Source organism: Thalassophryne amazonica, chromosome 11 (genome assembly GCF_902500255.1).
Source record: "Thalassophryne amazonica chromosome 11, fThaAma1.1, whole genome shotgun sequence".
NCBI classification, from domain to species: Eukaryota; Metazoa; Chordata; class Actinopteri; order Batrachoidiformes; family Batrachoididae; genus Thalassophryne; species Thalassophryne amazonica.
Window position 1 is genome coordinate 111010838 of NC_047113.1, and position 16678 is coordinate 111027515.

General features: G+C 43.1%; 1 protein-coding gene across 1 annotated transcript in view; it reads left to right on the forward strand.

The window, feature by feature from the left end:
- slc7a11 (solute carrier family 7 member 11) overlaps window positions 1-16013 on the forward strand; it is a 130856-nt gene extending 114843 nt beyond the window's left edge. The window contains exons 8-12 of the mRNA XM_034181019.1: window positions 428-531; window positions 10366-10462; window positions 12436-12585; window positions 12674-12851; window positions 15795-16013. Coding sequence (XP_034036910.1) covers window positions 428-531; window positions 10366-10462; window positions 12436-12585; window positions 12674-12851; window positions 15795-15850 — 585 coding nt within the window. The 3' untranslated portion in view covers window positions 15851-16013. The remainder of the gene's footprint in view (window positions 1-427; window positions 532-10365; window positions 10463-12435; window positions 12586-12673; window positions 12852-15794) is intronic.
- The last annotated feature ends 665 nt before the right edge of the window (window positions 16014-16678 follow it).

The window sequence follows — 16678 nt, forward strand, 5'->3', positions numbered from 1 at the left end:
AGAGGTTTGTCTGATATGACATAATGTAGTTTGCCTCCACATGAGGATTCCGGCATTCACGGTGTTTTTGGTCTTTTTCTCTGTTAAAAATCAACAGACATTTCAAGTTCCACACATCTCAGCACAGACTTGCAGTGTTTATGTGACTTTCAGTGTTAAATTGTAGCAAAGGAGGTTTCTGGAAATGTGCCAGCCTGTGCTGGTATTACCTGTAATGTTGATGAGTTTCTTTGGCCTGAGCCAGACAACAGACTGGACGCAGCTTGAAAGTGGTTTGAGGAATCTGGAAAAAACAAACAAATGCTGGAATTAAAAGATACAAAATCACCCAACAAAAAATGCATGTGAATTTCTGCCTGTGATTCATCTTAAATTTCACTGACTGGATCTGATCCTTTCACTGTGTTCTTCTTTGTCACACATGCAGACATTTGCCCTGAAAATGATGGGGGACTTCTCTGTTGCAGTACCGATATTTGTGGCCTTGTCATGCTATGGTTCCATGAACGGCTCCGCCTTTGCCATGTCAAGGTACCGTGTTCCTCACTTTGCTTTCCTGAGTCTCACACATCTGTAATGGTAGTTTGAGACTTTTATTCCAGTGGTTGTGTGCATGAGCAAGATGAGCAAAAATATTTATTTTCCTTAAGGACTCAGAAATGGACTTGAACAGACAGGAGTCTCCCTGGAATATGATGTTTGCAGATGACATTGTGATCTACAATGAGAGAAGAGAGCAGGTTGCATTGAACATGAAGAGGTGGAGATATGCTCTGGAGAGAAGATGAATGAAAATCAGTTGGAGCAAAACTGAGTACATGTGTGTGAATAAGAGGGAGCCAGAGGGAATAATGTGGTTACGAGGAGCAGAAGTGGTAAAAATCGTACGTTTAAATACTTGGGGAAAATTTAGATGCCAGTAAGACCAACAAAAACACTGAGCTTAGCTTACTATCTTTTAAACATTATCTTTTAAAAAATGATATACCAGATTATGAATCATTACCTCCAACTTTAATGTGTGTCAGTCCTGATGTAGCTGATGAAAATAAAAGTAGCCATACAGGCATCTGACAAATGCACACAGATTCAGAGCTAATTTTAGCCATAAAAGTGAGGTAACCTCAGGTTCTGACTATGTTGTCAGCTGTCTGAAAGTCCGTCCTCCTTTGTCCACTTCATGTCTTACTCCAGGACACACAGTCAGTCTGGGCTGTTTTTGTCTCCAAATGTAATATGGCTTTAATTTGACTTTCAAATCAAATTATTGCATATTGCGATCAACAAATGTTCATCTCCGCCTGCATTATACTTAGAAAAAGAATACAACAACATCGCATACGAGGTCTGTTAGAAAAGTATCCGACCTTTTTATTTTTTTCAAAAACTATATGGGTTTGAATCATGTGCGCTTGCATCAGCCAAGCTTGAACCTTCATGTGCATGCGTTAGTTTTTTCACGCCTGTCGGTTGCGTCATTCGCCTGTGGGCAGGCTTTGAGTGAGGCGTGGTCCAGCCCCCTCGTCGGATTTTCATTGTCAGGGAAATGGCTGAGCGACTGCCGCTTTGCTCCATGAAAATTTTTTCAGAAACTGTGTGAGACAGCCAGGTGGAAACAATTCGGAAAATTCAGATGGCTTTCGGTGAAGATTCTATCGGCGTCACACAGATTAAGGAGGATTACCACCGGATTAAAGATGGCCCACAGTGGCTGAGGGCGCGCCTCGCTTCGAGCGGACATCGACAGGCTGAAATGACCAGATCATTTCCAAAGTGAACGCTGTGTTGATCCGGGACGTCGTCTGACTACCAGAGAAATCGCAGAAAATGTGGACATCAGCACGTTTGCGGCACATTCCACTGTTACAGGAGATTTTGTAATGAAAGACGTGCGGAGGAATTCGCGCGTTGGGACGGAGCCGCTCATGGCGCACAACAAAAAACACCTCCGTGTTGGAAACCATTCGGAAGATTCAGACGGCTTTCGGTGGCTTTTCAGTCGAGTGAGTATCCGAGAAATTGTGTAACAGCTGGGCATGTCACAACTTGTCCTGTGAGACTTCCAACACGGACGTGCTTTTTGTTGCGCGCCATGAGCGGCTCCGTCCCGATGCGCGAATTCCTCCGCACGTCTTTCATTACAAAATCTCCTGTAACAGTGGAATGTGCCGCAAAAGTGCTGATGTCCACCTCTTCCACAATTTCTCTGGTAGTCAGACGACGTCCCGGATCAACTCAGCATTCACTTTGGAAATGATCTGGTCGTTTAAGCCTGTGGATGTCCGCTTGGAGCGTGGCATACCCTCCGCTGCTGTGGGCCCTCTTTAATCCGGTTGTAATGCTCCTTAATCTGTGTGACGCCCAGAGTATCCTCACCGAAAGCCGTCTGAATCTTCCGAATGGTTTCCACCTGGCTGTCTCTCACAGTTTCTGGAAAAATTTGATTCAGTGCTGCTCCAATCGCTCAGCCATTTCCCTGACAATGAAAATCCGACGAGAGGGGTGGACCAGTGCTCACTCAAAGCCTGCCCACAGGTGAATGACGCAACCGACAGGTGTGAAAAAACTCACGCATGCGCACGAAAGTTCAAGCTTGGCTGATGCAAGCGCACATGATTCAAATCCATATAGTTTTTGAAAAAAATAAAAAGGTCGGCAACTTTTCTAACAGACCTTATATGTCTGAATAAGACTGAATAATATATTGTGAAAGTGGTGTCTCTGATTTAACTCCTGCTGTGCTGACACACAGAGACATGTTTAATTGAATTCCACTGTGTGGCGCTGTCTTTTGTTGCTCCACCAGAAGTTGGCTCCCTGGTAGCTTAGCTTAGCTGTCAGTTTAGCTCACCTTGGCTAATAACAAAAACGCTGAAGCTGGTAGACATCCAGCTGTCCTGTTAAAAGTGGTCACCCATCCTCACATTTTATATAATAGCTGAGTGGACCATTGTCATTTGATTGGTGCCTTGTATGTCATGTGACATGGATTATTCATCCCGTTTGTGTTGCATTGCATTTAGAGTTAATGCAGTTAATGCAGAGTTAATGATTTAATGATCTAATCATGGATCATCATTTAGATATGATTGGCTTGTGTGAAACCTGGCTCAAACCCACAACTCTCCTTCCTCTGAATGAGGCCTGCCCACCAGCGAACACATTTAGTCACGTGTCTCGTGGTGTGAAGCAAGGCGGGGGTGTGGCTTTTATTTACAAATCTAGGTTTTCTTTATTAGCTGTTGGGGGTCACAAATATAATTCCTTTGAGCATCTGACTCTCCGTTACGCCCATGATGCTAAGTACTGTCAGGGTCATAAAACTGGAGCTCAGCTATGTTATTTTGTCACTGTTTATAGGCCCCCTGGCCCATATTCTGACTTCTTAGATGAATTTGGTGCGTTCATCTCTAGTTTGTCAACTAGTGCAGATAACATTTTGATTATTGGTGACTTTAACATTCATATAAATAAGCCCTCTGATCCCCTTAGCAAATCATGTATGCAAATTGTGGATGTTTTAGGATTCCAGCAATGCATTCAGGACCCGACAAACATTAGTGGAAATACCCTCGATCTGGTTCTTGCACGTGGGTTTGCTGTCACAAATATTGACATTTTGCCTCTCGCATCTATAGACTCTGCACATTCACTTATCAGGTTTACATTTACGCTGCCACGTTTAGTGGAACAACAACCTTGTCTACTACTGCAGTGTCGTATTAAACCCTCAACTATGACTGAACTTGAGGCCAGACTACCTGATATTTTAGCTTTGAATCTGGAGAATGCTAAATCAGTGGACAGCCTCGCGGATAGTCTAAATTTAACACTTAAAACTACACTTGATAAGATTGCACCTCCTCTTTTAAGGTCACGCCCTCCTAAGGCACAGTAACCTTGGTTCAATGATTATTTGCGTGACCTCAGGCAGAAGGCTAGAGGTTTGGAACGGAAATGGCGTTATTCCAAATTAGAGGTGTTCTGCCTTGTGTGGCGGGATGCTATTTTAGATTATAAGCATGCACTACTGGCCACGAAGCGGACCTATTACTTGGATTTGATCAGTAAAAACAAACATAACTCAAAGTTTTTGTTTGACACAGTCGCATTTCTTATTCACAGGCAGCCACCTGTTAGTCGTTCTCCCTTTTCAGCACAGGATTTCTTGGATTATTTTGAGAAGAAAATAGAAGATATTAGGCTGAGCATATCTCAGCACGCCTTGGCCCAGCCATTAAAACCTGCTATGGAGGTGGGTGCTACCATTGAGGTGGTACCTAGATTTACAGAATTTAATAGTATTTCACTGGGTGTGCTGACGAAACTTGTGGCATCTACAAAAAGCACAACCTGTTTATTTGATCCCATGCCAACAAAATTGTTTAAGGACCCACTCTTGGACCGACTGTGCTGGAAATTATTAACCTGTCATTAACCTCTGGATCTGTTCCGAAATGTTTTAAATCAGCAGTGATTAAACCATTATTTAAGAAATCTAATCTTGACCCTAGTGTATTAAAAAATTACAGGCCGATATCCAATCTATCATTCTGTTCCAAAATTTTAGAAAAGGTGATTTCACGGCAGCTCATAGACCACCTTACTGAGAATGATCTTTTTGAGCCGCTGCAGTCTGTTTTTAGGAAATATCACTCCACAGAGACAATGCTCACTAAAGTTGTGAATGATCTTCTGCGAGCAATGGACTCAGACACCACTACGGTTTTGGTGTTGTTAGATCTCAGTGCTGCGTTTGATACCCTGGATCATCATATTTTGCTCAATAGGTTGGAGAATTTTTTTGGGATTACTGGATGTGCCCTTGCCTGGTTGACGTCATATCTGTCCAGTCGTTCTCAATGTGTCTTGTATAATGGCACTACCTCTGACCTTGCTGACATGAGATTTGGGGTTCCACAGGGATCTGTTTTAGGCCCCTTGCTTTTCACCCTGTATGTGGCACCCCTTGGGCGTATACTGCAGAGTTTTGGGATTGCCTTTCATTGTTATGCTGATGATACTCAGTTGTACATGCCGATAACTGCGGGAAATCTCACTCCCATAAAATCCCTGGAGGACTGTCTTCTATCAGTGAGAAGTTGGATGTCTAGTAACTTCCTACTTTTAAACTTTGATAAGACTGAAATGATCGTTCTTGGTCCAGCGAGACATCGGCATCAGTTTGACCAGCTGGCGCTCAGCCTGGGTTCCTGTGTCATACATCATACGGACAAAATGAGGAACCTTGGGGTAATTTTTGATCCCAAGTTGTCTTTTGACCTCCATATCAGGGATGTTACTAGGACTGCTTTTTTCCATCTGAGAAATATAGCGAGGATCCGCCCCATCCTGTCCATGGCTGATGCTGAGACCCTGATTCATTCTTTTGTTTCTTCTAGACTAGATTATTGTAATGTTCTATTTTCAGGGTTACCGCAGTCCAGCATTAGGGGTCTTCAGCTTGTTCAGTACTCTGCCGCCAGACTTCTGACACGTAGCAGAAGGTCTGAACATATCACACCCATTTTGGCATCTTTGCACTGGCTCCCTGTCTCTGTGAGAGCAGATTTTAAGGTTTTGTTATTGACTCATAAGGTTGTTCATGGACTGGCGCCATCTTATCTGGCTGATCTGGTGGAACTCTACGTGCCGGCCCGGGCTTTGCGGTCGCAGGATGCGGGACTTCTCTTTGTTCCCAGGGTGAAGAAGAAGTCAGCAGGTCAAAGAGCCTTTTCGTATCGTGCACCCACCCTGTGGAACAGTCTTCCTGCGACTGTGAGGCAGTCTGAGTCTGTGGACATTTTTAAGTCAAGACTCAAAACCTATTTTTATTCTCTTTCTTATGGATAGTTTTTATTTTTATTTGTTTTATTCTTTTACTTCTGTTTTTATTTATGTATTTGAATTTTTTATTCATTTTTAATTATTTATTCAATTTTATGTTGACTTGTTTTATGTAAGGCGCCTTGAGACAGCTTTTGCTGTGATTTGGCGCATTATAAGCTAATTCAATTAGAGTGCAAATTTGGTTCCATTTAGTGTGCAAATGTGGTTCCGTGTGTTTTGTACCTGCACACTGCGAACCCCGCCCACTAGTGCAGGTAGCATTTAGCTGAACATGTGGAGTTTGTTTGGCTGACAGACGATGATATGAAGAAGCTAATTGATGGTGCTAATTCTTCTTCTCACACACACAAAAAAATCCACTGCAAGCCATCCGGAGGCATGAAGTGCTGTTTGGATGTAAAGCTGACGTGATTTTTGGCTGGACTGAGGAACTACGCAAAGTCTTTTTTTTGTTTGTTTGTTTGTTTTGTAAGTATGAAGTCAGTGGACAGCATCACAGACTACACATCACAATTTGGACTCCTATTTAAAGTTCATATTGAGCTTTAGCAGCAGTGATGCACCAAAATGTAAGTCCCTTTTCTGTTGTTTATAAATTAATAAAATATCAAATGACAAGGATCTATATAAAACAAATAATGAATGTTTCTACATTCTAAAAGCTACCTTTTGAAAATCTGTCCACCTAATTACCAACAGTAGTCGTTTTAGTTCGTCCTTGTAACATACAGATTTGAACCATTTTTATGCGTTGACTGTCAAAGTCCACACAAAAACAGATTTCACACTGTAAAAAATGCAGTTTTTTTTCCCCATTCATCCTGCTGGACTCTATTATTGCTGCTGAACTTTGCTGGCAGTCAGCCAAGCTTCCACATGCATGCAACATGCTTTTCAGACCCAGCCCTTCCAGCGTAGGGGAAGCCGGGGCACAGTGGATCAGAAATGTTGTTTTGTGGCACCATAAACACATTATGCACAGGTTTAGGTCATTCTATTGTGGATTTAATACAGAAAGTTATTGTTTCTAAGGCTGTGTTATTTATGTCTCCCCGAGTGTAATTTACAGGTGTTTAAAATTGATTTTAAAATGTTTGATTCACTGTGCCCCGGGGGCAAGTGACACACGAGTCATGTTATCAAATAGCTAATAGTCTGGAGAAGACATAATACATGCTCATCAGTTGGACGGGGTAGTCTTCTAACTAAAAACTAATTTTGGGCCACCTTTCCTCTATTGTGGGAAATAAATACAAAGATGCTGGCATCCACAAAATTTACTTTTGATAGGAAAAAACTGACTTCACTTGCCACTCACTTTTACCCTTAATGTATCCAAAAACAAAGCAATAATTTATTAGGGGGATGTCTTTATGCATAAAAATATGGCATAACGTCTGCAAATATATGTAGTTTTGCAGATATAGCTACTGATTCACTGTATCTTGCCCTGGCTTCCCCTACTCATCAGTCACCCCGTGAAGGTGGGGCGAGTGATGAGCACAACGTAGCACAACGGTGTGACGGGGCAAGTCCTTGTACATCACTGGCATCCCGGGGGGTTTGTGTTGGCAGGGCATTATGGTTTGTTGGCAGAGTGTGTTCAGATAGCTTCGAGTGCTTTCAGACTACCATAAGACTATGTAGATTGCACAAGATTGTGCTCAGACTGCACATTGACTGTCGTAAGACAGTTGTTCCGCCTCATGCACACCTATATGATTACAGTCTAAATGTATTTGGACAACAGTTCGAAGACAGACTGCTGTCAGACAGCACCAAGATCATAAGTACTGCACTCAGACTGTCGGATGGAAGCGGCCGAGTGCCACCCTATGTCCAAACGTCTGGATGGAAAACACGGGACCAGTGTGAGACTGAGTGCTGTGTCCACTCTTTGCAGCTGATCGCAGCAGTGTGCATTAGTGTGCCTGCTTAATACAAACGTCTCCTTACTGCGCGAATGATTCATGCTGGCTCCGTACCATATTCTTGGTATTCATACACGAATGTACGAATGCCTGTCTCATATGAATGCAGCTCATACTCTGTTTTTACAATTTGTGCGATTCATCCAGCATTCCTGCTCTCATGTGATAGGGCCTTTAGCCTTTGCCACTTCTTTTTTCGCCTTACACCACACCTCCTTGTACTCCTGACTGCTTTCTTCATCTCACCGACTATCCCACTTTCCGTTTTTCCAACCTCTTTCTACTTATGCTTTCCTGGACATCTTTGTTCCACCACCAAGTCTCCTTGTCTTCCTTCCGCTGTCCAGATGTCACATCCAGTACCTTCCTAGCTGTCTCCCTCACCACATCTGCAGTACTTTTCCAGCTTAAATACTGTACCAAAGACAAGCTGTACCATCCTTGTCTTTGCAGCACTCTGATGGAGATGTGACTTTCACGTCGAAACGTAGTCTTTTTTGTAAACTTTTTGTATACTTTTTGTATGTTTTCAGCACCTTATTAAATTTTTCAGCACCTACTTCTGTGTTGCACCAGCTGTTTTTCTCTTTTACAAATTAGTCCTATCTGGTTGCACCAGATTTGTTTGTGCTATACAGAAGCATGGAGAACTCTCCTTTTTTGTTCTACAAGATATTTAATGTCCAAACTGATAAACTTTGTTGTTTTTGTACAAATGTTTGCTCATTTTGAAAGGAATGCCTGCAACACATTTCAAAAAATTTGGGAGAGTGCAACAAAAGACTGGGAAAGTTGATGAATGCTCAAAGAACACCTAATTGGAAACAGGTGAGTGTCATGATTGGGTATAAAAGGAGCATCCCCAAAAGGCTCAGCCATTCACAAGAAAAGATGGGGTGAGGATCATCACTTTGTGAACAACTGCATGAAAAAAAAGTCCAACAGTTTAAGAACAATGATTCTCAACGTTCAATTGCAAGGAATTTAGGGATACCATCATCTACAGTCCATAATATAATCAGAAGATTCAGAGAATCTGAAGAACTTTCTACACTTAAGCGGCAAGACCTAAAACCAACATTGAATGCACGTGACCTTCGATCTCTCAGGTGGCACTGCATTAAAAACTGACATCATTGTGTAGAGCAGGGGTAGGCAACCTGTTCCAGAAAGAGCCATGAGGGTGCAGGTTTTCTTTGCAGCCACTGACTCCACCAGCTGATTAACTGATTCCATCTGCTCAAAGTGATATTAATCAGTAAAATCACCTGGTGTGTACACTGTGTGTAAATTTACACTGCAGGAGGAGCAGCATCAATTGACTTATTTCCACTTATGAGAAAGCCTGTAAAAATCCATAAATTAGCAGCATAATTGTTAAAGCCACAGTGTTCTAAGTGTGTGAAAAACGTAGCGGCTTATAGTCTGGAAATTACCATAATTTAGGAAGTCCTTGGAGTTATACTTTGGTGTGACTCATGTTCCAAAAAACAACAACAACAAAAAGCAACCACACATTCATTAGTAATTAATAATAATACTACAACCCCAATTCCAATGATTTTGGGACGTTGTGTAAAATGTAAATTAAAACAGAATACAATGATTTGCAAATCCTCTTCAACCTATATTCAATTGGATACACCACAAAGACAAGATATTTAATGTTAAAACTGATGAACTTTGTTGTTTTTGTGCAAAAAATCGGCACTTTGCACCAGAGTTGCGCCATCAGTGGGGTGGAGCCTTCTCTCCCCACCGGTTCTCTGTCTTGGAGCAACAAGTCGAAAAAGTCACAGCACCTCATTAACGTCTCATTTACCACAGATTCCATCCGATCCTGGCTGCACGTGATGAACTCTCAAGAAAAAGTTAAAATTACTCAGTTCTCCATGTGGAGCAGAGACACCTTGCGCACGCTGGATGACGTGTGCGTCAATATTTACATGTAACACTTTGGGGGGGCATTTACAGTACATATTTAATTAATAGATAAAAAATCTTTCGAACATCTTTTTGGGTAAATATCTCATGTTACAACGTGGAGACCCACGGCTTATATACAACTGTAGCGTATTTATGTACAATTTCTTTTTTCTTTTTAAAATTGGTGGGTACGGCTAATATTCAGGTCCGCGCTGTAGTCCAGAAATTTTGGTAGTTAAAATGAAAAACAAAACAATGTGAGTTTTTCTGTGGAAAACACAACACTTTGGCACCTCCACGCTGCAGTATTAAAACAGTCACTGAGATGTCACTGGGTCACTCTCTCGATCGTACAATTTCTGCAAACATCGTGTTTTCTTTCAAGTTGTAATGTTTTGGAAAAAAATAGAGGACAACCAGAAATGTTGATGATATTTTAACCTACTGAATGGCTTTAGTTTATCTGCAGTAAATGATGCTTCAAAGGATACACCACTTTACTGGAACACGTGTTCCACTTGTCCTGCTTCAACTACATTAAACTAGTCTCAGCAGTGAGTAAATGTGAGCCAACAGATTTTTTTACAAAATGAGCTCATTTGAATCATTCAGTCAGTTTCATAAGTTTTTCCTGTTGATATCTGTGTGTTTGCACCAGATCGTTCTACGTGGCATCACGTGAAGGACATCTCCCTGAGGTTTTATCCATGATCCACATCCGTAGACACACTCCGCTGCCTGCGGTCCTCATACTGGTCAGTGCACTGTCAGAGCATCATTCATTTGTGTGCATAAACAAAACTGTAGTCAGCATGCTCCTGTGTCCTCTTTTTTGCTCAGCAGCACCACCCACTGGGACCAGCACAGCAGGGACCTGGGACATTGTGAAACATGTTTATTAAAAAAAAATCCCCCACCAGTGTCAGCTGGATGTCTTCTATTTTCAAAAAAATCCTTATATGAACAAAATCCCTCAGTCCTTGAAACTCCAGCATCAACTAAAATCCATAACTGGAGCCTATCTCAGCAGTCACAGGGTCAGAGGCGGGGTTCATCCTAGACAGGACGCCAGTCTGTTGCAGTGCCACATATACAGTACATCTAGAAAGTATTCACAGCACATCACTTTCAACATTTATTTTATGTTACAGCCTTATTCCAAAATGGATGAAATTATGTTTTTTATGAAAATTCTACACACAATACCCCATAATGACAATGCCAAAGGTTTTGTTTTTCAATTTTTGCAAATTTATTAAAAATAAAAAAGGACAGTGGTGGCAGCATCATGCTGTGAGGATGTTTTTCAGTAGCAGGAACTGTGAGACTAGTCAGGATTGAGGGAAAGCTGCATGCAGCAATGTACAGAGACATCCTGGATGAAAAGCTGCTTCAGGGTGCTCTTGACCTCAAACTGGGGTGGCGGTTCGTGTTTGAGCAGGAGAAGTACCCTAAGCACACAGCCAAGATATCAAAGGGGCGGCTTCAGGACAACTCTGTGAATGTCCTTGAGTGGCCCAGCCAGAGCCCAGACCTGAATCTGATTGAACACGTCTGGAGAGATCTGAAAATGGCTGTGCAGCGACGCTCCCCATCCAACCTGATGGCACTTGAGAGGTGCTGCAAAGAGGAATGGACCAAACTGACCAAAGATAGGTGCACCAAGCTTGTGCCATCATATTCAAGAAGACTTGAGGCTGCAATTATTCCTTCAATACAGCACGCAAGAATTGATAGAATCATGAAAAAATGTGCGCCCTCAAGGACAACAGTTCCAAAAGATGATGGAAGCCCAAAATGGAGTGCCGTCACACATCGTTTTTACATAATGTGGCACATTACGTGTTGGCACAGATGCCAAAGGTACATCAACAAAGTATTGAGCAAAGGCTGTGAATACTTATGTACATGTGATTTATTAACTTTGTTTAGTTTTAATAAATATGCAAAAAAAAAGTTGTCATTATGGGAGGTGGTAAGTAGAATTTTGAGGCGAAAAATGAAATTAAAATAATAAATAAAGCGCCGTGAATACTTTCCACATGTACTATAGACAGACAAACAAATGCACCCTTATGGCCAAGTTAGAGCCACCAGTTCACCAAACCTGCATGTCTTTGGAAGTGGGAGGAAGCCAGAACACCTGGAGGGAACCCACACAGACACAGGAAGGACCACACGGGAAGCAATCCCAGGACCTTCTTGCTTTGAGGCAAAGTGCCTCAATCCACTATGCTGCCCTTTCCTCTGTCAGTCTGCTCTATCTGAGTGTGGATCCCCTCCACTCATACAGTGCCTTACCTTCATTGGATTGTGAGTGGGGCTGTGGTCTGCTGTGGATCGATGGAGGTACTGGTGGAGATTGTCCCACTTCACGGGTCCGTGATCTTTACTACACTTGACTGTTTGGACTAATGGTCACTGGACATTAGATTCCCAGTTCCAGACACACTGAAGCATCCCTGCAGCATTATGCTTTAATCTTTAAAAAAAGTTGGGGAAAATTTTGAAAATGTTAATTTTCATAGAGGGGCTAATAATTTTGTGCTCATCTGTAGATTTACCAAAAAAGCACCACACAGATTGTATTTCTTAATGATGGAAAATAAGTCTAAGATGTGTGTGTGTGTGTGTGTGTGTGTGTGTGTGTGTGTGTGTGTGTGTGTGTGTGTGTGTGTGTGTGTGTGTGTGTGTGTGTGTGTGTGTGTGTGTGTGTGTGTGTGTTTAGTACCCTTTGACAGTGCTGCAGTTGTTTCTTGGAGACATATACGGGCTGCTAAACTTCATGAGCTTCCTGCGCTGGCTCTTTATCGGTGTGGCAGTTGTGGGTTTGATCTACATGCGGTACACTCGACCTGACCTCCCGCGACCCTTTAAGGTCAGTGTCACTGTGATGTACTTTCTGAATCCTGCAGTGGAATATTGCAGTAACCCACAGATCTTATGGCCTGCATCTCGCTCTACAGGTGCCGCTCTTCATCCCTGTTGTGTTTAGTGTCATGTGTTTCTTGATGGTCTTCATGTCGCTGTACTCTGACCCAGTTAACACAGGAATTGGATTTGCTGTTTCCTTCACTGGCATCCCTGCTTACTACATCTTCATCGCTTTCGACCGCAGACCAAAGTGGCTTCAGAAGGCTTTTCGTAAGTTGCACCATCCCAAACTCTTTCTGTTTGTTCATTCATTCAGTGTTTGATGTTCAGACAGGCTGTGTTTGACAGAATTCACAGAGTCCCCCCCTCTGCACAGCACTCACTACCTGTGCGCAGGCAAGCTACGATGTTTATCATCATAGCTGGGAACCTGCAAATTCTGAGCCAAAGGCTTCTGTTGCAAGTACTGGAAGTGCATCTTGTTAAGAATGACCTTTTAGAAACCACCTATCTAACCACAGAGAACAGTCTGACATCCCTGTAGGTATTGCAGTCTAGGCCATCACCTTGTCCAGAGTCGGGCAACAAGTCCTTTCTTCCCATCTTGAGGGGTGATATTTGTCTCTCAGACAGGAGCCAGGATTGATAGCACTGCCACCCCCTCAATGACTTCCACTCCAGTGCCACAGATCCCTGAAGCTTTCCCTGCCCTCATCTGTCCCACTGCCTTTGTGATCTCAGCAACATTTGGTGGTTTGCAGCTGAACCACCAGAACCCTGACACTGGAGGTGTGCAACATCCCAACAGGAGACTGAGCCTTGCACAAGTGCTCAAAGCAATGTGACAGAACAGCAGAAGCATCTGTCAGGACTGAACCAGCATCTGCAACACACAAATATCAGGTGTAGTTTTGGAGGGACAAAGTACTTTGATTTTTCTCTGAGTAGGTCATAGATTCTTCTGACTTTGTCTTGTCTCAGGGCCGTCACAGCCCCTTTTCTCACCTCCCTGTCCACCCTGGATTTCCATCAAGCTGTCATGTTGTTAGAGATAGAGACTTTATTTGTCATTTGCACTCGCACACAAGGTTTGGGTACATTGGAATTGTTGTGCAGAGCTCTCGTGTAAATAAATATAAAGGTAAGAAAAGGATACCTGAAAAATGATATATTACAAAGTGTCAGGTTAATGGTATAGTGAACAGCAGTTATTGCACTTCCAAACACAGTGGATGTTGCACACATAATAAAGTGTATATTGCGCATGTTAAACAAACAGCTATTGCACCAATGTCTGTAATTTCAAAAGGAATAAAGTTTTGCTCAGTAGGTTTTAGTTGTGTGATAAATATTGCCCAGTGGATTTTGGTTGTAACAGTGCGTTGCTCTGAGTTCAGGGATGCCCAGTCTTCCTGAGCCGTCTGATGAAGTGTGGCCACTTCTGAGCTTTTTTCACAGTGGCTGCAGTGTTTGGTGACCAGCTCAGATCAGAAGATACTTGTGGCTGTCCACTTTCACCACCACTCTCACCTGGTGAGGGGGTGCAGTCGAGGGGCTTTCTTCCTGAAGTCAGTGATGATTTCTGTTGTCTTATCTGCATTGAGGATGAGGTTGTTTTCCTCTCTGTAGGCAAGTGTGCTGTCGACCACAGTCCTGTACCCAGTCTTGTCCCCACCCCAGGATGGTTGTGTCATCAGCATATTTGATGATGACTGTGTTGTCCATGTTGTATACACAGTTGTGAGTGTATAAGGTGTAGAGTTTGGGACTGAGGCAGCAGCCTTGAGGTGATCTGGTGATGATTGTGAGCTCAGCCAAAAACCTTTCCTCCCATCCGTGCAACCTGTGGTCTGTCTGTGAAGAAATCCAGAACCCAGTTGAGGGGGCAGCTGGGACCCTCAGATTGGACAGTTTCCCAAACAGTTTTTTTGGCCAAATGGTGTTGAAGGCAGAGACGTAGTCGAGGAAGAGCATCCTGACATACAGTCCTCTGTGGTCCAGGCATTGGGGGGTGTGGTGGAGGGCTGTGGCTGCCGCATCGTCCACTGATCTGTTGGGACAGTAGGCAAATTGAAGAGGGCCAACAGTTTCCAGCACTATGGTGTTGAGATGATTAAGGACCAGCTTTTCCAGACATTTCATGATGACTGATGTGAGTGCCACTGAAGTCATTCAGGGTGGATGCATCTGGTTTCTTAAGTACAGGAATGATGACTGTGGAGGATTTGAAGATATGTGGGACTGTTGACTGTCCGCTAGAGGCATTGAATATATCCGTGTACACAGCTGCCAGCTGTTCTGCACAGGCCTTTAGGACTTTGGCTGAGACACTGTCTGGACCTGCTGCTTTCCGGGGATTCACCTGTTTCAAAGCTCTCAGAAGCTGAGTGTGTGACACGATACCAGATATATTATGTGCTCTCTTAACAGCAGACAACAGGCTGGATGTGATTACTATCAAATTGTCTCCTCCCTTTCACACACAGGTGTCAAAGTGTGCGCTCTCATAGATGCGTGCACTCTCACAGATTGCTTGATGTGCTGTAATTTCCAATGTTGGGGTATTAAAAAAATGACCAGAAATAACTCAAAATGACTTACAGCTTTAAAAAAAAACCTTCAAAACAAGAACCACAACGTGACAGTGACATGTGACACATACCAGCTTAGATTATTGTTCAAGTCAAAGCAGTAACATTTTGCAACATGTTCACCTTCATTGCTCTTCTTCCTCACTGGGTCTGGACCCACCTGCACTCTGCTGTCATAACTGACTTGACTGGAAAAACGCTCATGTGCTACAGAGGTACCGTGATGAGATCCTGAGGCCTGTTGTTGCACCATCATTCACCGTCATCTCCTACACTTTCAGCGGCCCCATGCTCTCAGGACCCCGGTCACCAACTATCCGAACTGTGGTTCAGGGCCTCAGTGCCATTTGGAGCTCTGCGGACTGGATTTGATGAGTGCACCTGAACCCTGATGGGTCCACAGACATGAACACTGATGTGGATGAAGAAGATTCCATCAGTATGTGGAAAGGTTCTGCTCACATAGCAAACAAAGCAAATCCATTTCTCTGATAATCACATGTTGTTGTGCGTGTTGCAGACATTTGGCTGTAGTTTTATGCTGTGAACATTCGCAGCTCCACACTGAAACTCCTCTTTCATGGTTCAACATTCAGCTCATCATCTTTCTTTGTGTTTTCAGATTTGTCAAACAGAACTCTGCAGATCATCCTGGAGGTCATCCCCGCTGAGATGTGACATCATCACCCAGTGACGCTGGGAGAGGCTCCACCCCCTCCTAAACCTTAACTGCAGTCAGCAGCATCAGAAAATGACTGTCTGACTGATGGGCATGTTTTTAAATTCACGTTCAGACAGTGGGATTTTGTGCATGTGTGGGAAGTAAAATGTTTCATTTCAATTGTTCAAGAGTTTTTGTGAAGAAGTTCATCCTGTTAAAGAAAACGAAACACTTTATTGCTGTGTGACACTTAGCATCCAAAACACACACACACACACACACCAGAGATGTTCACGAGTCATTTATTTGCAAGTCCAAGTCAAGTATCAAGCCACTGAGGGGCAAGCGCAAGTCAAGTCTTTCGTCATGAATCCAACTCAAGCCTTAAGTCTCTGGCCGCCTGGTTAGTCACTAACACTGTGTTGTTAAATCTTTTTCAAAGTTGTATAATTGTGCTTCCACCAAGGGGGCTCTCTGGGGGCATTCCCCCCCTACCCCCCCACCTTGTGGTAATTTTTAAAAAATTTTAATGAAATGGTTCACTCTGACATGCTGTTTGAACAATTATTTATTACTACCTGATCAATTTTTGTATCAGTATTTTTTGGATATGACACTTGTTTGTTGAACCTTGAACATGACCCAGCAGAACTGGTTTGTTGAACCTTGAACATGACCCAGCAGAACTGCAACCATTATCATTATCATTTTCAGTATTACCCATCATTATCAACACCAACCATCAACATTGTCAACATCCATCCATCCATCTTCTACCGCTTAGTCCAATTAAGGGTCGCGGGGGGCTGGAGCCTATCCCAGCAGTCATAGGGCGTGAGGCGGGG